The following is a 26,945-nucleotide window of genomic DNA, read 5'->3' as shown; positions in this document are numbered from 1 at the left end:
GTGTTTAGCATGGTGTCCGGAAAAGAAAAATGCACGTATGCGGCACCTGCCCGAGTTTATCGAAGAGAGCGACGGAATTCCTGTCCTAAACAGAACTGTGCATTTTGCAGTAGCGGCCCCACGTACAGCGGCACATACATGTTCCAACCATATTTATTGTTTGCATACAACGTGCGTATATACGTGGAGGAAAAGAAGACGTGCGGCGCTAAATAGACGAAGGCGAAGAAGACAAGCCACGACCGATACAGGCGCCGGTATTTGTCGTATCTTGTCTTCTTCGTGCTGGCATGGTTAGCGGTGCACGTCGTCTTGTTCCCTAAGAATGAACCAACTCGCCCAGAAACAAGTTTCGTTACACATTCGGCGGGTTTGCGGAATGAATGAAATTTTAGTTTTGCAATCATCCTGCGTGGTTCTTTTTCTGGCCATATACCGTTTTTTAGATGCGACGCATCTCTTGTTCTGGGGTATGTCCCTCCGCCGTCGGCGTCGGCGTTGTCCGCACGCTCACTGCACATTTGCCACTCTCCCCTGTTCTTCTCTCCGACAGCTGTGCGTAACACTCTCACTCCGTCTCATTATCATAACAATAGTTGCGTGCGCGCGCTTCGCTCCGCTCCCGTCTGCTCCGGCGCGCAAGTGCGCGCATGCGCGACTCTCCTCCGCTGCGTCCTCTCCTTCAGGCGCTGCGATATAACGCGGGTAGTGCGCTGCGGCGGTTCAGTCAACGCTCGCTCTCGTTCGACTCCGCGTGACTTCGATTGATGACTTCGTGCTTGGCTTGATTCTTCCGATGAAGACGTGATGGAAGCGACGGTCCCTTCAGCGACTGGATTGACGCAATCCAATACCAGCGCCACCCCAAACGCTCAAGGCAACGTTACGACCATAGAGAATCATCCAATGGAAACGCCAATTGAACCACCCGATGCGTCGCATCACATCAGGGTTCCCCTCGCGGGAAGATGGGCGTAATTATTTGCAAAGTTCACGTGCATTCCCACTTCAGTTAAATGGGTTGGTTATAGCGGCGGTCATTCAATTCATCTCTCCTTACGTTTTTCTTCCGAATGTATTCGTTCCAGAGAAACCCTGCACTCTTGTATCTTTTCCAGTATTCCTTTCGGTTAAGCGATAGGCTCTTTGAAAGTGTCCTGAATAGTTTAATAAATTACCGCACTAGGAACCTTTCCAGAACCCGCCTCCCCGAACTTCATTTAACGGCGTGATTATGATGATGATGATGGTTGGATTTTTATGGCGCAAGGCCGACTGAGGGCAAAGAACGCCAGAAAAGTTTTATGAGGACGAGGTGACAGTAAGTGTAAAATCTTTAACTAAAAATACACGTGAAATGACATACAAGGCAGTGAAAATGACTGGTGTAAGGGCCAGAGTTTCAACATGCATGGTAAGTAATGAGGTGTAAAAACTTGACATGGCTAAGAAACTTAAAAGTACGCTTGTGGGTGATTATGGGCTCGTCTTCTAAAAAGTGCGATGGGTGTAGTGGAATGTGTTGTCTGTATACTTGTGCAAAGTGTTTGCGTAATGTTGTTTCTAGTGCCTTGCATTGTATGAGTACAGTGTAGCCCGGTTGTAACGAAGTTGGCGGGAATCTGAAATTACTCCGCTATAACCGCTTTTTCGCTATATCTGGACTCTAAAAAAATCAAACAATATGCAGACCAAGAAAAAAAATTTATTTACACTTTCTGAAAAAAGCGATCAAGTGTCCCTTGCACGCGTTTCGCGAGCGCGCGTTTCAGAACACGGTGCTCAACGTCGTCCAACAGATCGCAACTGCCCGGTTCGGAGAACAAGTACATACGCAGCGTGTCGACAGCTGCGAGAGCTGCTCCGGCGGTCCCAGGCTGAGGCCCACCAATGTCGTCACCTTCGCCGTCCGAGGAACTGCTATCTGCGGCCGTTCCCTTTTCGGAGACGCTAGCGGCGAGTTCATCGGTGGTTAGCTCCTCCGTTGCGACGAGGAGCGCACCAATTCACTTTTTCACCAAAATGAGGCGCCACAAGCGGAACCGGTCTAAAGCGGCCACAAAGTTTCTGAAGCTGCCCCCATGACCTCCTCTCTGAACAGAGAAGTACGCCGTGAAACGAGATAAGATCGCGGTGGTCGGCCCGCCTGGCACTGGAAAAAAGAATGGGAAGCGTTCGCGAGGCGGCTACCGGGCGACCGTGTGGCGCGGTGAAGCAAGCTTTCGCAGGGAGCCGAGTGGGGCGAAGCGGCTGCCGGGAGCCAAGAATTGGCGGTTTTTCGGCCTAGTTGATTCACGCAAAAGCTCAAAAGGTGGTTTGATGGATTTTTTTGTTGTTCTCGACAAAAAAATTCGCTATATCCGCTGAGTCGCATTTTTTTACTTCGTTAAAAGTGGACTTAAAAGGCATTGAAAATGCGGAAATTGGGACGGGAAATCATTGATTGATTGATTGATTGATTGTAGGGTTTAACGCGCCGACGCAACGCAGGCGATGAGGCGCGCCGTAGTGGAGGGCTCCGGATTAATTTTGACCACCTGGGGATCTTTAACGTGCGCCGAAATCTCGTACACACGGGCGTTTTTGCTTTTCGCCTCCATCAGAAAAGCGGCCGCCGCGGCCGGGAATCGAACCCGCGACCTCGTGCTCAGCAGCGCAAGGACGGGAAATCAAGATCACTTCGTTATAACCGCTATTTCGCTGTAAGTGGGTTCGTTATAAATGGGCTACACTGTATATGGATTACGGATAGGCCCTCTCCACACCCACTGCACATGGGTCTTGGAGATCCAGTGAGCAGGTGCGAGTGTGTTGCATGTGTGTGGCCTATCCGCATCCATGATTGGACTTGCGCAAAACAAACAGGGACGAGGAAGGAACGACAAGGACGAGCGCACTCTTCTTGCGCAAGACTTGCGCAATACTTCTTGCGCAAGTCCAATCATGAATCGTTTCCAACTAGGCCGGCTTGCTGTGATGCCTATCCGCAACCTGCATAAGGCAACCTCAGTGAATCTGTTGTGTGAATCAGTAGTGTAACATCCCAAGTGTGGCTTTATTACACGTAGTTTGTTCTCTGTTTGTTCACTCCAGTGTGTTTGTCATGTTCTACGCAAGTGTTTTCTTATGTGTGGCTTGAGGTCTGTATAGGGTACCGTTGTTATGTATGCAGTCTTCCTCAGTGCAGCAGTAGCGGCTCTCTTGTCTGCCAACTCATTGCCAGCGATCCCAGCGTGTCCTGGGACCCAGCAGAAGAGGAGCTCGTGCTTTTGCGCATAGACAGACATAATGGTGTTGAACGCAAGATTAACTATGTGGTTTTTGGGGAGCTTGTGCGATGATAGTGCACGAACAACACTCCGGGAATCTGTATAAATAGTGGAATTGGAAATTTGATTTTCAAAGACGTGCTGTACAATGAGTAAAATTCCATATGCTTCTGCTGAAAAAAAAATGGTTGTGTGCACGATCATGGGCTCTGGCTGCATTGAAATTCGGGCCATGAGCAACGCACGACACCATAGAGGAGGTTTTAGAAGCGTCACTGTCAAATTCTGCACATGGGCATTTAAACTGCAGAGACAGAAAGTGCTGCAGTATTGCAGCTCGTGGTACCCGATTTTTGTCAAGTTCCATAAAAGAAAGGTCACAGGACACAAGGCGAGCTTGCCAAGGCGTAAAATGCCTGAAAAGGATGATGTGTGCACATCTAAAAACGAAGCGCTGAGATCCGAGGCTAGCTCTCTCACTAGAAGTGACAAGGGCACAGGAACGGATGGGCGATTTACTAACAGCAGTGATGTGGATGTATTGTTAAAGACAAGATAAAAAGGATGGTTATTCAGCGATAAAATTTTAAAAGCATAAAGCAAGTCCATGTATGTCCGTAGGTTCTGAAGGCACCACTTGTTACACTCGACATGTAGAAACTTTGGACCGGGCTAGTGCGAAAAGCACCCAATGCAAGACGAAGCTCCAGTGTAGCACTTGGGTCAAGCATTCGCAACGCTGTTTCAGTCGCCGACCCATACACCACACTGGCATAGTCGAAACGAGACCCAACCAAAGCAGTATACAAGCGCAGCAGGAGTTCTTTGTTGGTATTATACGATTGGTGTGAGAGGACCTTAAAGGAGCCATGAAGTCAAAATACAAGTTGGGTTTATTAGAAAGACTGCTTCGTCCCAATAACAATGATACCAATATCATCGCAATCTTCGAACAAATAACGGAGATATTAAAGAAAACGTGTGAAGCAGTCGCGACCCCTTAGCCAATTTCCCGCAACTTTTCTATGACGTCACGGAACCTTGTTTGTGCGATTAGCGGCCGCCTAACTGACCTGTCGCGATGACACATGACTGGACGTCTGTAATGGGGCCTCTAGTTCCATTTGACCGCATCACTTGAATGCTAACGTGCAATTAACGCACTGAAAATTATGTTTTATTGTTGACCCGTATGACGTCATTCTTGCTCATAACACGTCACTGTGGCGCAAAATTTGAAAGTTTTTAAATACTTCTTGCTTTTTTTTCGTTAAAAAAAGATATTTTGTGGCTGTAATGGAGCTGAGTGAGATACTGAAACCTAGTTCTTTCAAATTAAACGAAGTTGTATTTTCTCTTCATGGCTCCTTTAAGGATATTCGTTGCTTTGAGACATTTATGCTTAAGTTCCTTGACGTGGGGAATGAACGCGAGTTTTGGGTCAAACACACCTAAAAACTTGTGCTCCTTGTTCACAGGAAGCGACACGCCATTAAGAGTAATGTCTAGGTCCGGATGGACCCCATGCTTCCTGGAGAACACACCGAAAGAGCTTTTTGAAGAATTCAATTTAAAACCATTCTTGTCTGCCCAGCTGGCAAGTTTCTTGACGCCCAGCTGGTCTTGACGTTCACAGATTGACATGTTACATGATTTAAATGATATCTGAACGTCATATTCGCACATGGAATAAGAGATTGTAGGTGGCGATGCTTTTCCAAGAGAGTTCATCTTAACTATGAAAAGAGTGCAGCTCAACACTCCACCTTGTGGCACGCCATTTTCTTGCACTCGAACCCTTGAGACCGCACTACCGACTTTCAGGCGAAATGTTCTCTCCGAAGAGTAACTAATAAGAGTGTTTAGCATGTTTCCCGAGACACCGAATGACTTGAGGTCACTCAGTATGCCGTAACGCCAAGCGGTGTCATATGCCTTCTTGATGTCGAAAAACACCGTAAGGCAAAACTGTTTATGCACTAAGGCATCCTTGATATATGATTCAACAGCTACAAGTTGGTCGTTCGTAGATCGCCCCACCCTGAAGGCTGCCTGGTAGCTCTCGAGAAGACCGTTGTACTCCAAGAAGTACACGACTCTTCTGTTGATCATCTTCTCGTGAAGCTTGCACAGGCAGCTTGTGAGGGCGAAGGGTGAGGAAGGGTGAGGAAGCAGGGGCCGGACGAGCATCGGTCCCGACGATGACTGTTGCCACCACAGCCGCTGCTGGCTCAGCGAACTCTGTAGTGACGGGTTGGGCTGCCTGAGGCAATCCAGGGGGGGGGGGGGGGGGCGGGACCAAGTCCGACTCTTGGTACTGCATCCCCGCCACAACCAGACGCCGCTCCGTCCCCCGGCGAGGTGCGTCGACGTACCTCCCGAGGGGGAAAGAGGCGAACCTGTTTCGGGCCTCCGGGAAGGTGATCTTTTCTGTGACCTTGATGTTTATTATTTTCTTCTCAAGCTGAAACTTCTCGCATTTTCTGGAGTACGCCGCGTGTAATGTAGGTAATGCAGAGGAGTTGTTGTGAACTACAATTATCAGTGGGGATGGTCATGTTGGGCGCACTTGGCACAGGTTATTTGGCCCCGACACGAGTTAGTACCATCCCCGAACCAGAGGCACTTGAAACAGCGGCGCGGGTTCGGGATGTACGCTCGGACGGAGCACCGTATGAAACCAGCATTGATGTGGTCAGGAAGGACGGAACGGTCAAATGTCAGGATGATATGTCTAGTGGGTACTACCCTATCGTCTCTTCTTATGGTTATGCGCCTGACAGCCGTCACACCTTGACTTTTCAGGCCTTCCAGAAGTTCGGCCTCTGTCTCGTTTGCTAGATCTGGCTCCGAGATCTCGCCCTGGGAGCTGCTGAGGCTGCGGTGGGCGTGACTTTGATGTCAAGATCGGCAATTCGAGTCTGCTTCAGGAGTTTCTGCTGTTGATTGTGTACCTCGACCAAAATCTCGCCGGTTCTTTGCTTCTTAGCTTTATAGGAGTCCCTTATAATACTTTCTAAAAACTTTGAAATCAAGAACACGGACTGTGAAGCAATAGACCTGGCTTGTTCAAGAGATTCAGTTACCAAGAAGTGGTGCAGTCATCAGGTTTTGGGATTGTCATGGTCGGAAGGGGTGGAAATGATACTTCGTTGCGGCCCCTTTTAGGGGGCGATCATTGAGTTTGGGAAATTTAGAAAAAGAAACCATACAGCATGTATAAAAGCGGGGGACGTGGGTGCTTTCTTCGCTCGGGTTACCCTGATACCGATAGAGGTCCCGGTGCTTTCTGCCTGGTAAACAGACAGAGAGCCCATCCGCCGAAGCTTGACCTGGGCTCCGATGGCCCCCGTTTGTGGTTTCTGCCCTTCACCTCACAACTCCTTGCCACGGTAGATTAGAGCATGAGTACGGGGGCTCGTGGTCCGCGGTGTCGCCTATACCTTCACCAAGATTGCTCAAGGTGCCCCGTGCGGGAAACGGCACGATCATGTAGGCTCGCATTGCTTGTCAAAACGTCGCGGATCGATTCGTAAGAGTACAAAAATGCCGTCAAAGCATGCGTACGGGGTCCTCAGAAAAGAGACAAGCAATGCTAGACGAGTGTTTCTTGGAATACCCGGCTAAACTAATTCTGTCAAAGAACGCCTCATCGTTTCGTTGCGCGTTCTGTTTCATCGGAGCGCAAGTTGGGGCGCGAGGTTACCGGCGCATGGCCCGTGCCTCAGTGTCAGCGGCTTCGCTCGCACCCGAGATCGTTGCGGTAATCGAATTCCTCGTCTCCAAGGGAACACTCAAGGGGGCACTTCTGGCTACCCGTAGGAACGTACGCGGTATTATGCGTTTTCATCGTGATTCGTTTAACCATCGCGATGGTTTATTTGCTTGCCAATTTCGCTACTGAGAATTTGGCAAAGGTTTCGATTCCCTGCCAATGCGGCAACTTTTTTTCGGAAGGAAGCGAAGATGAATAAAGACAATGTGTTCGAGAATTCCTGACTAGTTCACCATTTCTTTTTCTAGTGTATGTAAGTTAATTACGGCACTACAGCTGGGAGAAAGAAAAAGAGTGCCGGGAGCAAAAGAGCGCATAACACGGCGTGCATAATACCCCGCGAGGAGAAGCAGCGCAAATACTGAGCAGCTCCCGCTGATTAGACACTCGTAGCACGGCCATCACTTACACCCTCTCGTTGGCTGGTACAAGCCGGTGAGCTCTTGTTCGACACATCTCTTGTTCGACGTATCTCTACAGCTGTCTGAGACGGCAGAATGTGCGATCCCTGCAGCACGGGTTGCTATCTCTCGGCACGTTCAGATAGGCTTGCACACGAGTTATCAAGCTGGTGTGCAAGCTGTGTGCAACCCGGGTGTCATCCCTTCTTTGCAACGTTATTCTTTATAACTATAGTTGAGGATATCACTGAACTCCCCCTTGCCTTCGCGTAAACCACGTTTAAATTAAGATGACGAGGAAACAGGGCGAGACACCAGGGGTGCTATAGGGGCCCGAACGTGGGAGAGGTTGCGCTGCTGGCACCGTTTAACAGCGCCACCCGCGGAAGAAAATCGCAAAATTGGTCTGGACTGCCCTGGCATGTGAATGTGGAGCACGCGCGTTTCCGTGTTGTTTAAAAATGCAACCGCTCGTTACCCTGATAATATTAGTCATATGACACACACATATTTTTGTCAGAAATTAGGTGCGGGCGACGCTTGTTCATTTTATTAATTACCTAATTTATGTTAACTATTATTTATTCATTGATTGGGTTAAAAGTCAAATTTATTTATTTATTTACTCTCAAGGCAATGCATTACAGAGAGGAGTGGTGAAAAACGTTTTACAAACAATAGAACAAAATGGAGCAACATCAAAACGGGTACGCGTGTAAGGTCATCTTGAAGTTAGTCGTGTCGATGATTGTTGCGATGGAAGCAGGTAGGTGGTTCCAATCCGAGCTTCTAGTGGGCACGAATGAGTTAAAATGAAGATTTGTCCGGCTGCTTGGAATTCCAACTTTGAAGTGGAGAACGCTGCGGCATGAAATGTAGGATGGCGGCAAAAATAGCGAGTTACTTAGCGAAGGCATAGAATGATAAGTCTTGTGGAAGAGGCACAGGCGTGAAATTTTGCGGCGATGTGATAAGCTGGGTAGATTCGAAGTTGATTTCATGTGAGTTACGCTTGACATACGGGAGTGATTTAACAAAATGAAGCGTGCGGCGCGATTATGAATGGATTCTAAGCTTATGATATGAATGTTAACCTGTGGATCCCATACAGATGAATATTCGAGCTTAGGCCTAACTAACGTTTTACAAAGAAGTTTCAACTGCATCGGTGCAAGAGAGAAGTTACGTCGTAAATAGCCGAACGTACGGTTAGCATTATTTTTAATATTGTCAATGTGAGTCTGCCAGGAAAGGTCGTCAGAAATTGTAACACCAAGATATTTGTAAGAGGAAACTTTGCTGAGAGAATTATTCAGTACATATACAGAAGAAATATCGAAGGTTCGACGTGAAACTCTCATAATCTTACATTTAGAAGTATTAAGGTTCATTAGCCAAGTATTACACCAAGACGAAACGTTATCAAGATCAAACTGCAGAGTAAGTTTGTCAGCAGGGTTTTTAATTTCACGGTAGATCACACAGTCATCAGCAAACAACTTTATGTTAGAGGAAATGTTATTAGGTAAGTCATTAATTTAGATTAGGAACAATAACGCCCCAAGAACGGATCCTTGCGGGACGCCAGAAGTTACGGGTGAGGAAGGGCTGTTGCATTCATTAGCCCTTACAAATTGGGAGCGATCTGTGAGAAAACATTCGATCCATTTTATAATGTCAGTATCAAGATTAAGTTTACTTAATTTCAACAGTAGTAGTTTATGGCATACGGTGTAAAATTAATGTCATTAGGGCTTATGAGGTATCAAATTAAAGGTCTCGATAAGGGGAATCACGTGGGACAAATGAAAAGTTGCTACCTGGTTATAGTCATGCGATAGTCCCGTGAGTCATGGATTCCGTTCAAAGTGGAAGTGATGCCACTAGGACTTGTGAGGTATCAAATTAAAGGTCTCGATTAGGGGAATCACGTGGGAAAATTAAAAATTGCTTTCTGGTTATAGCCATGAGATAGTCACGTGAGTCACGAATTGGAAGAAAAGTCAAAGTGGTGCCACTGGGGCTTGTGAGGTATCAAATTAAAGGTCTCATAAGGGGAATCACGTGGGACAAATTAAATTTGCTTACTGGTTATAGTCATGAGATAGTCACGTGAGTAATGGATTCGGTTAAAATTCAAAGTGGTGCCACTAGGGCTTGTGAGGTATCAAATTAAAGGTCTCAATGAGGGGAATCACGTGGGACAAATTAAAAATTGCTTCCTGGTTATAGTCATTGCGATAGTCACGTGAGTCGTGGATAAGTGATGCCAGTAGTGCTTGTGAGGTATCAAATTAAATGTCTCGATTAGGGGAGTCACGTGGGACAAATTAAAAGTTGCTTTCTGGTTTGTGGGATTCAACATTTCACACACTAGTTATTTCCCACCCCGCAGCCATCCGAGCTCAGCAAACATGCCTTGCGAGCGCCGGCTGCCGAAGGGTCTGTTGTTTGCGGAGACAGACAAAGGCAAGAGGCGGAGAGGGCAAAACACCAATGGCAGCATTTATTGCAAAGTGCAAATCAAATATACTGCATACGGACTAATCGTAGGCCATAACGATGACATTGGGATCGAGGCATTAAACAACGCTAGAGATCGAGATGGTTCGACTCACCGATGGCATACCAGAGCAGCGGAGCGCTGCGCGTGCGAGCGCGGTTGCCGTCTCCAAGCTCGCCCGGACGCGTCCCATTGTGGCGCGTTCCCCAGGTCCGGACCGGCGCGCCGAAACGTCCGCGCACTACCGCATCCTCAAGACAAGAGAGCGTCCTCTCGTCATGCGACAACCCACCAGACCTCGCCGAACCGTGGCGCTAGTGCAGAGGAAGAACTGGTTCTCGGGTAAGGCAGAGGGGAAAAGGGTCAACGCCTCCACCCTGGCGACAACGAACCCTTCGTTCGCTGGCGCCCTCCCTTATGGCTCCCGTCGTGCGAGCGAGCCGCATTGTGCAACGCCGGCCACGATGGGAAGCTAGCCAGAAAGGGGTTCACGTGAAAGTCGCGATCCCTACATCCCTCCCTCCTAAATTCCTTGTGTACTCCGGCGAGCGTTGATAACAGGACTAGAGGTGACGGAAAGGTCGTTCGTCGATTGAATCATTAGTCACTACATCGTGTTGCCTACGCCGGCTTCAGCTCGTCCAATGCCACCGCTGTAGTGTACCAGCAGGCCCGGTCATCACCCGCTGATGTCTGCAGGGAGGTAGATCCGGGAGGAATCGCACCAGCCAGCCCAAGCAAGCGTTGCTCAGGTGGTGGTACATCCGTGATGGCCCGTGCCCGCAAAGTGGCCAGAGACTGCCGACTCCCTCGGCCAGGCTGCCGGCGGCATGCTGCACCGCGCCGCTTCAGCAGGCTTGCCAGCTGCAGACGACCCGTCGTCCGGAGCAGTAGTCAGCGGCATAAACACGCTCCGTCATGTGGTCCAAGCCTGGGTGGCTCAGCTGCACAAAGAAACTCCCCGCACCTTCAGTGTAGGGCAGGAAAATAGCTCTCCGAACGTACCGCCTTCGTGGCGCAATACTAACGATCACTGCCAAGTTGTCAGCATTACCATCGCTCTGTTAATGTCAACAAAGCCCAATAAATTGTCCAAATACTACAATGTATAGGGCAAGAAAAAACAGGCTGCAGTAGCCCTTTGATCCCGTTGATCATGTGGTTCGATGTCGAATATCACAACTGCCAGGGCTTCGGCATAATTACCAGCTTGTTAGCGTCAACATAGCACGCCAAATTGTCCTATTGCTGCAGTGTGCAGGGTAGGGAGGATACGAACTCGATTGCATCGATAACGTGACACAATCCTATGGTTCAGCTACTAAGTTTCTCAGCAATGCAACCGCTGTGGAAATGTCAACACAGCTAGAACCTGTTCTAACCCTATACGGTACAGGGTACAAAGAACACACACGATCGCATCGACCGCCCGGCGCGATGCTTAACCACACAAATGCGAAAGCAGTATTTGCTCGCATCAGTAACACTTCATTCATACACATGAACGCGGAAACAGTATTTGCTCCCAACGACAGCCATATGTTCACACACATGAACACCGCTTGCGTAAAAATGACGAAATACGTTTCAACACACTGGCCCTTAGTTCACGTGAACAGAGCGTGGTCTCTCGAGTCGAACAAGAGGGATCCTGCGACGTTACAATTAGCGGGCACAAAGTTTGACCCGCGTATTTCTCCCTGTTAGTGGAAAACAGGGAGGGATGAGGCACCCCTTCAGACCCGTCGACCGCGTGGCGCGACGACAAAAACAGCTACGCTGTGGAAATAAGTTTTTGGAGCAGCGAGGGATGAAAGCAACAGTCTTTCCTGAGGTGGGAGAGATTCCTTTTTCTCGCGCGAGGCGATAAACGAAAGAGGGAGCGCGCCGTGCCCCCCTCGCATTGTCCCCAAGGTCGTACCTTCTCCAGGAGACCGGCTGTGAAAGCCTTCGGGTCACTCACTTCGGTAAACGACCCGCATCCAAGAACACAACAAAATAAAACAGACCAAACGAAAAGAAACCCTGAACGTGCCCGTACGTGCAGCCGTGAGGAGACATCTGCTTTGTTAGGGTCCTACTCGCTTGCTGCAACACAAACAGCTTATGAGCGAACGGCGCCTACCGCAATCAGCGGTATCGGAGCGCCCGGGCCAGGCTGCAATACCAGCTAGCCTTTTGCAGCACACGTGGCCTGGCCACACGGTTCCCAGAGCCTCGACTCCCGGAGTCGACAAAACAAAAAGAAAAACTTGGACCCAAATTGCAGCTTCCGTACACTCACTTCGGGCTGATACAACGGCGCGGGCTCCCTGGCCTCGCGTGGATGCAAACCTGGAAACCCTCGTTTCTCTAAACAACAACGTCCCAACAAAATTCCGAGACCACCTGTTAACTGGCAGCGATGTCCTGCCATATACGCGATTGTTGCAAACTCGGCGCTTAACAAATTAAAAACACCGCAGCAATAAATAATTCGTCTGACTCTCAGGAAAGTTCACCTCTGCTAATAACTCGCTCCAATCAGGCCTGAAGTCTGTTGTCTATGCTCGGATCGTCCGACGCCAGAACAAAAGATGCTGCCGTGCCTCCTGCTCGTCTCCGCAAACAAGGCCTCACGTTGGGCGCCAGATGTGGGATTCAACATTTCACACACTAGTTATTTCCCACCCCGCAGCCATCCGCGCTCAGCAAACATGCCTTGCGAGCGCCGGCTGCGGACGGGTCCGTTGTTTGCGGAGACAGACAAAGGCAGGAGGCGAAGAAGGCAAAACACCAATGGCAACGTTTATTGCAAAGTGCAAATCAAATATACTGCATACTGACTAATCGTCGGCCATAGCGGTAGCACTGGGAGCGAGTCATTAAACAACGCTAGAGATCGAGATGGTTCGACTCACCGATGACATACCGGAGCAGCGGAGCGCTGCGCGTGCGAGCGCGGTTGCAGTCTCCAAGCTCGCCCGGATGCGTCCCATTGTGGCGCGTTCCCCAGGTCCGGACCGGCGCGCCATGACGTCCGCGCGCTACCGCATCCCCAAGACAAGAGAGTGTCCTCTCGTCATGCGACAACCCACCAGACCTCGCCGACCGTGGCGATAGTGCAGAGGAAGAACTTGTTCTCGGGTAAGGCAGAGGGGAAAGGGTCAACGCCTCCACCCTAGCGACAACGAACCCTCCGGTCGCTGGCGCCCTCCCGTATGGCTCCCGTCCCGCAAGCGAGCCGCAGTGTGCAACGCCGGCCGCGATGGGAAGCTAGCCAAAAAGGGGTTCGCGTGAAAGTCGCGATCCGCACAGGTTATAGTCATAAGATAGTCACGTGAGTAACGAACTGGGTGAAAAGTCAAAGTGGTGCCACTAGGGATTCTGAGCTATCAAATTAAAGGTCTCGATGAGGGGAATCACATGGGACAAATTAAAAATGGGTTACTGGTTATAGTCATGAATTCACGTGAGTCACAAAATGGGTTAAAAGTCAAAATGGTGCCACTAGGGCTTGTGAGGTATCAAATTAAAGGTCTCGATGAGGGGAATCACGTGGGACAAATTAAAAACAGCTTACTGGTTATAGTCATGAGATCGTCACGTGACTCATGGATTGGGTTAAAGTCAAAGTTGTGCCACTAGGGCTTGTGAGGTATCAAATTAAAGGTGCTGATGAGGGGAATCACGTGGGACAAATTAAAAATCGCTTCCTGGTTATAGTCATGAGATAGTCACGTGAGTCGTGGATTCAGTTAAAAGTCAAAGTGAAGCCACTAGGGCTTGTGGGGCATCAAATTAAAGGCCTCAACGAGGAGAATCATGTGGAACAAATTAAAAGTTGCGTCCTCGTTATAGTCTTGAGATAGTCATGTCAGTCATAGATTGGGTTAAAAGTTAAAATGGTGCCACTAGAGCTTGTGAGTTTTCAAATTAAAGGTCTCAATGAGGGGAATCACGTGGGATAAATCAAAAATTGCTTAATAGTTATACTCATGAGATAGCCACGTGAGTCATAGGTTGGGTTAAATGTGAGTGTAACGCCACTGGGGCTTGGGAGAGATCAAATTGAAGGTCTCGATCTAGAATGTTTTCATACAAACTATATTTTGAAAAGATAACAAAGGAATATTTTAAAATAAAATTAGAAAAATCACCAGTTTAGGTGACATCAGTAGACATCACAAGCCGACACAAGTCCGCGAAAAATCCGTATTAGGGTAGAGCGCACATTGTGGACGCGATTTTCTCTTTACCTTGTACTTGTTTGGATTTCTTTATTTTAAAAACAACATGAAGGGGAAATATGTTTGCTGAGAGTTTTTAGAAACCGTATTTTTTGCTGTAGTAGTGAACTTTCTTCACTGTTGATGCCACACTGCTGTCGAGGCCACTCAATTCGCCGCTGAATGAGCTCCCGAACCTCGGTTCGCCGCTAAATATCATTCACCTCAAACGTCCTTCGGTGTTGTCGTGTAGCGCTGAAATATTGACATTTAAAGCAAATGTTATTCGCTCGATAGATAATTTGATCTGCCGTCTGAGAGTTGTATAACATATGCTACGCAGTTTCGATCGTAATCTATATAATTGCTCATAAAATAAAATAAAATGATAAGGTGAAGCATTTCTATGGCAGCCGCTTGTGTGCGCAAGGTATTGCGGCCTTCGCAAAACACTCCGTGCCAATACATGGCTTGCACAACGTTCACGCTGGCCGCTTGCATAATGTAGTTGGCCCAAGCGGGGTGCGATGGTGAAGTAACACAAGGGCGAGGAGGGAACCCAATGAGAACTTCACATGTGTTGCTGTCAGACCACCCCTCAAAATATTTGTACGGGGTTCTTTCTAAATACGGGCTGATTTTTCTGAGCCAGTGGAAAAAAAAAAAAACGTTACTCGGATTTGGACATATATACTGTAACAGCCGAATGAAGTGAGCCTTAAAGCTAAGCTATCTGATGAGGTACAAGTTTTCTAGCGGAGCTGCAGAAGAACGATCGTTACAATGATAATCATAGCCACTTATTTGTCTACGCCTCGAATAATACGGTATTCGAATGAATGAGGGCGGATGAGTACTCGTGTTCTGGAACCAGACATGTGGCAAAAACGGATCTATTACCTTAAGCGTAAATGCAAGTAGGGTGCCATAAGCCCGCTCTATATGGTGCGAATTTACAAGTGAATTCTCAGCTGCGGCGTTGCTAGTGCGGCAATATGTCGTTTTGCTGCACAAGCTAAAATAATCCAAGCGATCGATTTTCGTTGCTGTCGAAGCTACATAATTGCTTCCACAGGTTCGGAGGCACAGTTGGAGAAGACGAAGCGAGAAGCGACTTAAGGGGAACCAAAGGGAGAATGGGCTCAAAATACAAGAACAAGTGAACACTCCTAAGATGGCGTTACCGGTAGCACGAACGAGGTGGTCACAGCTTCTCCTAAACTGTCCTTATTTTCATGGTGGAATAGTTTACAAATGGTGGCGCCAGTATTCAGATAGGTGTGAATAGTTGTACCGAGACGACACAAACCGGTATCTCTATATTGGGATACATACCTGTCGATTTATTCATTGCACTCTTAAGGAGCAGAAGAAAGTATAGTGTTGTCACGTTAAAAGAGTAACCCTGCGAAACCCTGTATTCGCAGGGTTAAGAGTAACCCTGCATTCCCTAAGAAAAGGGTGACGTGGCCACGAGTATTCTTGGTGACAGTCATCCTGGACGGCGCATTACGTGACTGTGGTGTTACTCGTTGCGTCGGTGGCTTGTAACGTACTCTTTAGAGCATGAAGTCGTTTATAACAAATTTCACTACAGGGAAGTCTGGCACTGCAACCAGGTGCCGTCATGGGAATGCTGGAAAAGGTTACATTTTTACTTCACCTGCCTTTCAAATTCCTGTGCTTCGTGAATGACAACTCTTTTCCCGACGGTGGATCGAGTTTCTTTTCCCCCTAGCAGCACGATGCTCCCTATCCACTACTTTGGAGCAAGCACTGCTCGCTTTCTTGAGGCGCTGTGTGTTGCTTTTTTTGGGGCTGTTAATTCGCGGCAAAGATCCATAGAAAAAAGAGCTCTGAACAGATGGAGCGAACGTAGGAGAGTCGGATTGAATTGAGCAAACTTCGACTGCATCTATGATGGTGGAGGGGAAGCGGAAGAGACGAGGGTGGGAGGGAGGCAAGGGGGTTTTACAGGCACGGATGGCATAAGACTACTGTCTTTCGATGACATTTGCAGCAAAGGACGGAGATATAGGGCCTTTTTGATATTTCAGTTCAAAATTCAAATTATGGCAGTTTAACCCGACATTTTTATTATTTCAGTTCAAAATTCAAATTATGGGAGTTAACGCGCCGCGGCTGTGCACCTGGGCCACGTGGGCTCTGGATTACTTTTGAGCAGCTGGGCATCTTTAACGCGCGACGAAATCTCGACATACGATCGTCTTTTTTTTCTCGTCCATACGAAAAGCAGAGATCGGGAACGGGATCAAACCGGCGTCCTTCGGCTCAGCAGCATAACTGAGCCACTGCAGCGGGTGGTATTTTCAGTTACTGCTGTAAGACTGACAGGGGTTGTAAAACGGCTTCCGAAGCGCGCTGGTTCGTCATGTGTATGTTTGTTTACTACCATGAAAACGTAAAGCACCATAGATAGGTTTACCATCCTGGTACATTATTGTGTTGGTGCTACGTAGGTTGCTCCACATGGCATATCAGCCACAAATAACAAAGTAGCAATAAAGAAACAAAACAAATGAATATATTTAATTGATATATAAGACAAAAGCGTTAATAAGAATTGCAAGGAGATGCCACCTCAGTAGAGTTGTAAGTTTCCATCAAATAGTGAAGGGCGTGAAAAAATGTTCGTTTCAGTTTTTTTAGAAAAATATCGAAAATATAAAAAACACGATTCCAAACATATCAAAAGCTTGACATGCTTTTAAAGGGCTGCTGAAGAGCTTTTCAAAACATTTGTTGGTGGCATTCCTTTATAGTTTTTTTGGCGCTGAATCAGGAAAAGGTGTTTATTTCCTGTGAAAATACACCCAAACAGCCTTTTTTCCGCGAAAGAAGACGACCCCTGCCTATTTTGCGGTCAGAGCACTGGCTGCCTTTCGCGATCGGGCCCCAGTTGATAACGCCCTATACAGAAGCCCCGGAGCTGCGTCGACCACACAGCCTGCAGTGCTCATTCTGTTCTAATTCAGAAACGGGTCAGAAAGTCCCTAGTAAAATTGAAGACACACAAAATCTTCCCTTAGAATAGGGCAGCTTGAAGAAGAGAGAGAGAGAGAGAGAGAGAGAGAGATAGATTTAAGGAAGCACAAACTGAACAAGTCTGCTCTCGGCGAGCTTAAAAAAGCATTGCTTAAAATTGCTTAAAAAAGCAATTTTCCCCTAACGACTCATGGCCGACTTTGGATTTTGGGATGCAGGGATCTTGTGCAGATATGGAATTGTCGCTTTCACTAACAGCGCGAACACACATTCCTAGAACAATTTTCAACATCCCATCAGCCCCTTTGTCGCATGTGCAACTTTCTTTTTACATTCGGAAGGGCGATAACAAGCTCTAGGGCATCACTTTGACTTTTAACCAAATTTATGACTCACGTCACTATCTCATGACTATAAACAGGAAGCAATATTTAATTTGTCCCTCGTAATTCCCCTCATCGAGTCATTTAATCTGATACCACACAAGCCCTAGTGGCATCATTTTGATTTTAACCGAATCCATGACTCACGTGACCAGCTCGTGACTATAACGAGGATGCACTTTCTAATTTGTCGCACGTGATTCCCCTCGTCAAGACCTTTAATTTGATATCTCACAAGCCGAGTGGCATCAATTTGACTTTTAACCCAATCTATGACTCACGAGACTATCTCATGACTAGAACAAGGAAGAAATTTTTAATTTGTACCTCGTGATTCCCCTAATAGAGACCTTTATTTGATGCCTCAAAAGCCCTAGTGGCATCAATTTGACTTTTAACCCAATCTATGACTCACGTGACTATCTCATGATTATAACCAGGAAGCGATTTTTAATGTGTCCCCCAAGATTCCCCTCGTTGAGACCTTTAATTTGATGCCTCACAAGCCCTAGTGGCATCAATTTCACTTTTAACCGAATCTATGACTCACGTGACTATCGCATGACTATAACCAGGAAGGAATTTTTAATTTGTCCCACGTAATTCCCCTCGTCGAGCCCTTTATTTGATACCTCAGAAGCCCTGGTGGCATCACGCTGACTTTTTACCCAATGTATCACTCTTTTAACTATCAGGCGACTATAACCAGGAAGCTATTTTTATTTTGTCCCATGTGATTCCCCTCGTTGAGACATGTAATATGATCCCTCACAAGCCCTAGTGGCATCACTGTGACTTTTAACCCAATCTATGACTCACGAGACTATCTCATGACTATAACCAGGAAGCAATTTTTAATTTGTCCCCCATGATTCCCCTAATCGAGACCTTTAATTTGATGCCTCACAAGCCCTAGAGGCATCAATTTGACTTTTAACCCAATCTATGACTCACGTGACTATCTCATGATTATAACCAGGCAGCGATTTTTAATGTGTCCCCCATGATTCCCCTCATCGAGACCTTTAAAGGGACCCTGCAACACTCTTTGAGCAGTGCAAGTAAATGTGCGCGACGTTTAGATTACACTGCCAGGAATACCTGAGCCAAATATTACTCGTGCAAGTGAAGCGGTGAGCGCGCAAATCGATGTGAAAGACGCGGAAAAACCAACCGCTCTCTCTTCAGTTGTCCTCATTATGCAACCCCTGGCATGGCCTAGGGACGTCACATAGGCCATGGCTGCCCGATCGGCTGTCACTGGTCAACTTCGCGGCTAGATTCTCCCATTTCCGTCGTCGTCATCGCCGTGTACGAACCTCTTCTATGCCTCTACGAACCTGTCCTTCCTGTAGGCACAGTTTTGCCGTTTCTTTTGTGTTTTGAGTGCGCGCGGAGTTTGAGTGATGAGCTCAATACTTCCCTTTCAACGGGACCACTCGACTACAAACGTTTATTGCTTTAAAAACGCCCTACTAGCCCGAGCGCGCACTTGCGAGCAGGCACCTTGTTGCATATTCTGCGCCGACGTCACCATTGCGTGGCGCGCACGGTTACGTGCGCATCTTTCTTTATGTCGCGGCGGCAGCTATTGCCGCTCCTCTCCCTCGTCCCCCTTCCTCTCTTACGTTCGAACCAAATATAAGCGAGCCTGGCTTTGACAATAAATCGATGTTCTGCTTTCTCGCTGACCGGCGTAAGCTCTGTTCTTCGGCGCGCCTTTGTGCGGCCCGTGGGATGCAACAGTGGCGACGAGGACTGGAGACGCGATAGTCGCGAAAAAGGAACCCGAAGACCGCACCACGCCGTTGGACGACATGGCCCATCTTAAGATACCAGACTTCGACGAAAGCAAAGATAAGTGGGAACCGTACCTTATCAAGGTTGAAGCTTACTTCGAAGCGAACGCCGTTGAGAATTCAGCAAAAAAGAGAGCATTACTTGTGGCGGCATTGAGCACCCACACGGTACAGACTTTGGCAGGGAAAGTAGCACCGCGCACGCCAAATTCCTTGACTTATGAAGAAGCAGTGGCCACGCTCAACGAGTATTATGACCCAAAAAAGAACGAAATTTCCGAAAGCTACAAATTTTTCAACCGGTGCCAAGCTGAAGGGGAGCCGATGCATGCCTTTTTGGTGGAAATTCGGCGGATAGCTAATTACTGCAACTTCGGAGGCGCTCTAGACCGGATGCTACGGGACCGCATTGTTTGCGGCGTACGTTCTAGTGCGTTGCAGAAACAGCTATTGTCAAAAAAGGACTTAACGCTGGAAGAAACAGAGGCTATAGCAATGACAGCCGAGGCCGCAGAAACAGATGTAAAAAACATGAACGCGGAGGACACACCACTACTAAAAGTAGATGCGTCTAGAAAAATGTACCCAGAAGGGGAACGGAAGACTTCTCAAGTCGAAAGCTGTGGCAGATGCGGTAGTGGAAAGCACGATGATGACGGTTGTCCCTGGGCCAGGTCACGGTGTTATCAGTGTAAACGTAAAGGGCACCTTGCACGAAAGTGCCGAAGCCGTGCGCAGCATGCAAACGACTCCAGAGCGGTGCGAACCAACACTTTGACTGTCACAGAAGGCTCCTCTAACGAGGAAATGGAAACAGCCCATATCTGGACACGGAAGAACGTTCTGGAGCCCCCGATTCGCCGAGTATTCACTTGGGGAGGCATTGAATTGCCAATGGAGGTAGACACCGGGTCACCAATTTGCGTCATTTCTCGCGAACTTTATGAGAAGCACCGCAGGCAGTGTCCAAGTCTGAGAGCCTCCAATATCAAGCTTTCCTGCTACGTAGGCCGCCTACCTGTCCTGGGAGAACTTCAGTTACGCGTCCGCTACGAAGGGGTGTCCGTGGACTGTTTGCTGACTGTGTTGGACTGTGCGGGGCCAAGCTTGTGCGGCCGTGATTTGCTTCGTTTACTTGACAACGCAGGAGCTCCAATATTGCAGGTAGCAGCACGGGACGTCTCTCCGGAAGACCCCGAAAGCAGCTACCGCATCAACAGCATCTTCGAGGACTACCAGGACGTCTTTTCTGCCGACCTGGGCCTTATCGAGGGAACCCCCGCCAGTCTGCACCTAAAAGAGAGCGCCATTCCAAAATTCTGTAAGGCACGGCCCCTTCCCTACGCTTTGCGCGATAAAGTAACGCAAGAGCTGGACAGGCTGGTTTCAATAGGAGTGTTGTCGGCAGTAAAGCATTCCGATTCGGCAACGCCAATTGTGGTGGTGTTAAAGAAAGACGGCACTGTCAGAATTTGCGGGGATTTTAAAGCCACCTTGAACCCAGCTTGTGCCACTGAGCAATACCCGTTGACCGTGATTGAGAAAATGTTTGCTCGCTTAAGCGATGGTGACTGTTTTAGCACTCTTGACCTGCGCGACGGATACAACCAAGTACCACTCGACGAAGCGGCAAGAAAAGTCTGCGTCATTAACACGCACAGAGGCCTGTTTTGCTTTAATAGGCTGCCGTTCGGAATAGCATCCGCCCCGGCAATCTTGAGGTGCTGGCAGGCCTGCCGGGCGTGCAAGCTTATCTAGACGACGTGCTCGTGTCAGAGAGAAGGAATGATAATGGCGAGCGACTAAGAAACGTCCTGCAGCGCTTCCGCGAACGGGGAATAAAGCTCAGATTTGATAAGTGCGAACTGCGCAGATCGTTTGTGACGTATCTTGGGCACCGAATCGACCGAGAGGGTCTTCACCCGACAGAAAAGAACGTCGACGCTATTGTTGAGGCACCGAGTCCACGCAATGTTACCGAACTGCGCTCGTTTCTTGGAATGCTGACGTTTTACGCGAAGTTCCTGCCTAGCATGTCAACTACGCTTTTCCCTTTATATCAGCTGCTGGAAAAGAATGCGCGCTGGAACTGGAAGGAGCAGCAGGAAGCTGCTTTTACAGCTGCCAAGAAAAGGCTTAAAGATGTCCAAGTTCTCGTGCCTTTCGATCCAAACAAAGAGTTGAAGTTGGAATGTGACGCATCCCCACACGGTGTCGGAGCAGCTCTGTTCCACACAGTAGGCAATGTTTATAAACCCATTGGATTCCGTTCCAGAACATTGACACAAGCTGAGCGGAACTATTCTCAACTAGAACGAGAGGCGCTGGCGCTCATTTTTGGCGTAACAAAATTTCGTGACTACCTTCTAGGGCGAGAGTTCACGCTGGTGACCGACCACCAGCCACTTCTGGGCCTGCTGAGACCGGACCGCCAGACACCAACGATGGCCGCCACCCAAGTCCAACGGTGGGCACTTTACCTCGGGGCCTACCAATACAAGCTTCAGTGCACTCCAGGGAGGCAGATGTTCAACTCCGACGCCCTGAGCCGTCTACCCCGGCGAGTTCCGGAACCTGTCCCGGATGATGAACCGGCCGAATACGTTCTGTCCCTGGAAACACTGGACGAAGGGGGAGTGACCACACGTGAGCTGAAGGTTTTGACTGCCACTGACCCTGTCCTGTCTGAGGTTAAACGTTATACACTGAACGGGTGGCCTAAAACAAAAGACTCCTTGCACCATTTGGTCCTGCCATACTTTGACCGGAAGTTAGAGTTGTCAGTGGCGCATGAGCTACTCTACTGGGAAAACCGAGTAGTAGTACCGGAAGAGGTTCGTACTCGAGTGTTGCGTCTACTGCATGACACGCACCAGAGATCGTCTGCTATGAAAGCTGTTGCACGTTCGCTGTTTTGGTGGCCAGGGCTGGATAGAGATATAGAGAAAATATCGGCTTCGTGTCAAACCTGCATCCAGAACCTACCGATGCCTACAGCAGCACCACCAGTCAGCTGGTCAGCGACGAATGAGAGATGGTCTCGTGTTCACGTGGATTTTGCGGGCCCAATCGCAGGAAAAATGATTCTGGTGGTGGTCGACACGCATACAAAATGGGTCGAAGCCATACCGCTGGTGCACGGTAACAGTGAAACCACGGTAAACTGCCTGCGTACTATTTTAGCAGGTTGGTGTCCCACGAACCTTAGTTTCTGATAATGGGCCACAATTTACCAGCCAGGAATTCGAGACATTTGCAAAGAACAACAACATAGTGCATCTAAGGTGCGCCCCCTACCACCCCCAGTCGAATGGAGCTGCAGAAAGAGTAGTGCGAACTATAAAGGAGGGGCTTCGAAAAATGAAAGGAGGGAAGATGGAGGACAATCTAGTGCGACTCTTGTTCAACTACCGGAGAACTCCACAGAAAAATGGAAAGTCACCAGCAGAGATGCTTCTCGGTTACCAAATACGGTCCCGTCTCGACTCGTGTTTTCCTCCTACTCTTGCAGAGCCGTCGCAGGGTCAAGACGACTGGACCTTGCTACCAGAGACCAGTGTTTACGTGCGGAACTATGGTAGCGGTGACAAGTGGATACCGGGACGGGTAAAGACTGCGTCCGGGTCCAGGATGGCTACCGTGGAAACTTCGGGAGGACTGGCCCAGCGACATGTCGATCAAGTGCGCTTGCAACGCAACGGTACAGTGGAGCAGCAGCAACAGCCTGACGGTGTGATCGAGCAATGACTGGCATCCAGCCCGCCAACGACAGCAGAGGAGGGTGATCCGGCAACCAACACGCCTCGGTGCGCAGACTCTCCGGTACGGGTACCCGGCGTCACCTCCCCACCTCAACCTACGACCAGATCAGCCCCCACGGACAACACTGCAAGAAGCCGCCAACAAGTCCTCAGACGTTCTACGAGAACACGCCGACCGGTGGAGCGTTTCCAATTTTAAGGAGAAAGAAGTGTTGCATATTCTGCGCCGACGTCACCATTGCGTGGCGCGCACGGTTACGTGCGCATCTTTCTTTATGTCGCGGCGGCAGCTATCGCCGCTCCTCTCCGTCGTCCCCCTCCTCTCTTACGTTGGAACCAAATATAAGCGAGCCTTGCTTTGACAATAAATCGACGTTCTGCTCACTTGCTGACCGGCGTAAGCTCTGTTCTTCGGCGCGCCTTTGTGCGGCCCGTGGGATGCAACACGCCTATGCCTGCTTTTTTGTGGCACCAGACCGGAAATAGGCCCCTCCGCGTTGCGGAGAAAAGGAGAAAACTACCCGGCATGTGATATATCGAAGGCCGCCGAAGAGAACGCCGCGAGCCGCCCCCCTCTCCGGGAGAGAGCGCGTAGCTTTCGTCGCGTTGTCCGCGGTCGAGTTGAGAGGGAACGATTATGCGCGATTTCTCATCGCGCGTAGTTTCGTTAATTGTGAACGGATTTTCGTAATTCTTGCGGGAGGAGATTTATGGGGCAATAGACTTTATCCCAAAATACATTACTAGTAGTCGATGGCAAGTGTTGCAGGGTCCCTTTAATTTGATACCTCACAAGCCCTACTGGCATCACTTTCACTGCTAACTCAATATATGACTCACGTGATTATCTCATGACTGTTACCAGGAAGCAAATTTTAATTTCTCCCACGGATTCCCCTCATCGAGACCTTTGACGTGATACCTCACAAGCCCTAGTGAAATCACTTTGACTTTTAACCCAATCTATGACTCACGTGACTATCTCATGACTGCTACCAGGAAGCAATTAATTTCTCCCACGGATTCCCCTCATCGAGACCTTTAATATGATACCACACAAGCCCTACTGGCATCACTTTCATCTGTAACCCAGTCTATGACTCACGTGATTATCTCATGACTATTACCAGGAAGCAATTTTTAATTTCTCCCACGGATTCCCCCCATTGAGACCTTTAATTTGATACCTGACATGCCCTAGTGACTGTCGCGGAAGCTAGCGCGGAGCGATACGTGCTTCTTTATTGACTGTCCTCGAACACCACTTTTCATGATGATCGTGGCGCGGGCTCACGCCCGCTTCGTCCTTCTTTTCTACATCCTCCCGCGGGCCCAAGATGATTAGGCGACTGATTCTAACAGGTAAAGTTTTTGCACTGGACGGTTTATCACGTGACCCGTTGCTATCCGGACCGCACGCTGTAGCGACGCCGTCGACGCCGTGGTGCAGCATTGTCACTCGTCCCAGTTTCCACTGCACTGGCGGAGCGTTGTCTTCATGTACTATTACGACGACGCCCACCTTCAGCTGCGGTGAAGTAGTCTGGGGACAGCTGTGAGCCGAACGCAGTAACAGCAAGTAATCGTTCCTCCATCTGCGCCACAACTCAGCCGTCAGCCTTTGATGGTAGCGTGCTCGTCACCGTAGGTCAGCTGGGGTTCACGACGTCTCGGTCACCGCTAACTCTTAGGGCCTGCAAAGCGCACGCCTACCTGTCAGAAAGTGGGAAAGCGTAAGTGGCACTCCTTCTTCGGGGTGGTCTTTGACGTATGTTAGATTGATTGATTGATTGTGGGGTTTAACGCGCCGACGCAACGCAGGCGATGAGGCGCGCCGTAGTGGAGGGCTCCGGATTAATTTTGACCACCTGGGGATCTTTATCGTGCGCCGAAATCTCGTACACACGGGCGTTTTTGCTTTTCGCCTCCATCTGAAAAGCGGCCGCCGCGGCCGGGAATCGAACCCGCGACCTCGTGCTCAGCAGCGCAACGCCTTAGCCACTGAGCCACCGCGGCGGGTTGACGTATGTTAGAGGTCGGCTATTAATACCCCCTGCGTTCTCACAATGCCACGTGATAGAGTCACGGTACCTCTCGCGCCGCTGTGCGCTCCGCCCAGGGCACGTGTACTGGCCGTGTGGGCGCCTTGCGGATGCGCTAGGAGATATAAAAATTAAAGGAACCTCACGACAACTCATGGCATCGCACTTATCCGTCTCCGCCGCCAATCTCGTCGCCTTTGTCGGCGGCGGCGGAGACGAAGGAGAGGTGAGATCGCTTAACAACGGCTTTGAGCTTCCTTTAATTTGATAAAAAAAGGGTTTCCCCTGTCTGAAATCCCGCCACGGCGGGCATAGCGGTAGCTGCCGACGGCCTAAATAGTGGATTATTGTTGCGGGAGACACCACCATGCCAAACGGCAGGCGTATCGGGCATGCCGAAATTGGGGAGCACGGTGGTACAGATGGCGGCATAGCCGTTACAGGGAGAATGGTGGTGTGGTGGCGTTCATAGCCGTCACGGCGATAATAGTGGGTCGTCAATTCCCAAGGAAAGGCAGCTGTCTCGACAGAATATGTATGGATCCATGCTTGGCTGCACGGTCACTGTTGCTGCCAAATGTGTAAGTTATGCCAAACCCTGCGCTCACGCCACAAATTCATTTTATTGTGCACAGACCCTCTTTTCATGACAGCTCGCCCCTGTAAATAATCTCCACAGCTACTTGAGCGCATAGTTGATGCACATTTCACCAGGGGATTCTGAAAGTAGAAGGCAGACCACATATCTGGTCAAGGGAACATAAAAGAAAAGCAATCCACATTCACTGCTTCACACCTTCTAAAAATAAACTAAATGTTTTCGGAAAGGATGAACCAATGAACACCACTGCTATGCAAAAAATAGGTGCAACTATGGTTTACCCGACAAAATTTTCCGCTGTTCATTAACATCCACACTGCTTCCAGAAACTGAGGTAACACTACAGACGTTTCATTTTTCTTTTTAGGTGCGGAGTACCAGGACCGCACAATGTCCATCGACGTCCGCGCGCGTAGCTTTTACAAACGCAAAAAATCACACGGGCACTTGCAAGATTGGAGCCTTTTTCTGGTAGACCAGACAGAGTTAGTGTCAGTCGTCTTACCCATTGGGTTACGACTGTAGGTTAGTACCCGAGAGTCAGACGACTTACTCCCGCGCCTGTAACGGGGCGGAGTACCTAGGACCTCCCAATGTCCGTCCGCGTCCATCCGTGCGCACAACACCATCAAGCGAAAATCAAGCGAAATTCGATTTTTGCCGTGAGTTGAGTTTTATTTAGGCAATTATCAAGGTGTCACTCTGATGTCACTCGGGGCGCAACTTGGATGTCATTTCGAGTCCCCTAACTCTGCACCATCCCCAACATCCACGGAGTGAAGATGCCGCCATTTTCTTGCTTATAAAAAGTTTTGCCTCCTTTTTATTAACACCTTAAGTCACCTCCCATTTCTTAAATATGAACTCCGCCTGGTCTGAGGATCAAGCAATAGAAACTGCCATGAAAAGTACTACGTGCAAATATGGTTCTCACCGAAAACTTTTCCTCCATTTCGTTAACGTCACGTTAAGTTGAGCGACTTGGTAAATCATCGTGAGATACAACAGAGGGTGGAAAATAACGCGATAACAGAAAGAGACCCAGTACAAGCGCTGACGCACAAGTAGTGCTTATTAGGAAACGGGAAGAATACACGCGACTGCGCGCATCCACACAGGGGGAAGAAAAAAATTAGCAGTGGCTAAGCTCGGCTATGCCAGGATATACGTAGCGTGAGATAAGATTCAGCTGGTTAT

General features: G+C 48.9%; 1 protein-coding gene across 2 annotated transcripts; it reads left to right on the top strand.

Moving 5' to 3' along the window:
- Positions 1-19,098: 19,098 nt before the first annotated feature.
- On the top strand, positions 19,099-23,435 carry LOC144180556 (uncharacterized). 2 transcript variants are annotated; one of them, XM_077708897.1, is made up of 3 exons: positions 19,099-20,665; positions 21,715-21,990; positions 22,856-23,435. In XM_077708897.1, exons 1-3 carry the CDS (start codon positions 19,363-19,365, stop codon positions 23,089-23,091), a joined length of 1,815 nt encoding a protein of 604 aa, XP_077565023.1. In that variant the 5' UTR covers positions 19,099-19,362; the 3' UTR covers positions 23,092-23,435. The 2 variants fall into 2 exon arrangements, with proteins under 2 accessions (XP_077565023.1, XP_077565015.1); XM_077708889.1 differs by having other exon boundaries at positions 21,715-22,996.
- Positions 23,436-26,945: the final 3,510 nt, after the last annotated feature.

This window comes from Haemaphysalis longicornis, unplaced genomic scaffold (genome assembly GCF_048455015.1).
Source record: "Haemaphysalis longicornis isolate Haplotype H1 unplaced genomic scaffold, Haemaphysalis longicornis Haplotype H1 scaffold_1, whole genome shotgun sequence".
NCBI lineage: Eukaryota > Metazoa > Arthropoda > Arachnida > Ixodida > Ixodidae > Haemaphysalis > Haemaphysalis longicornis.
Note: the sequence above shows the minus strand (reverse complement) of the source record. Positions and strands in the feature narration are given on the sequence as shown.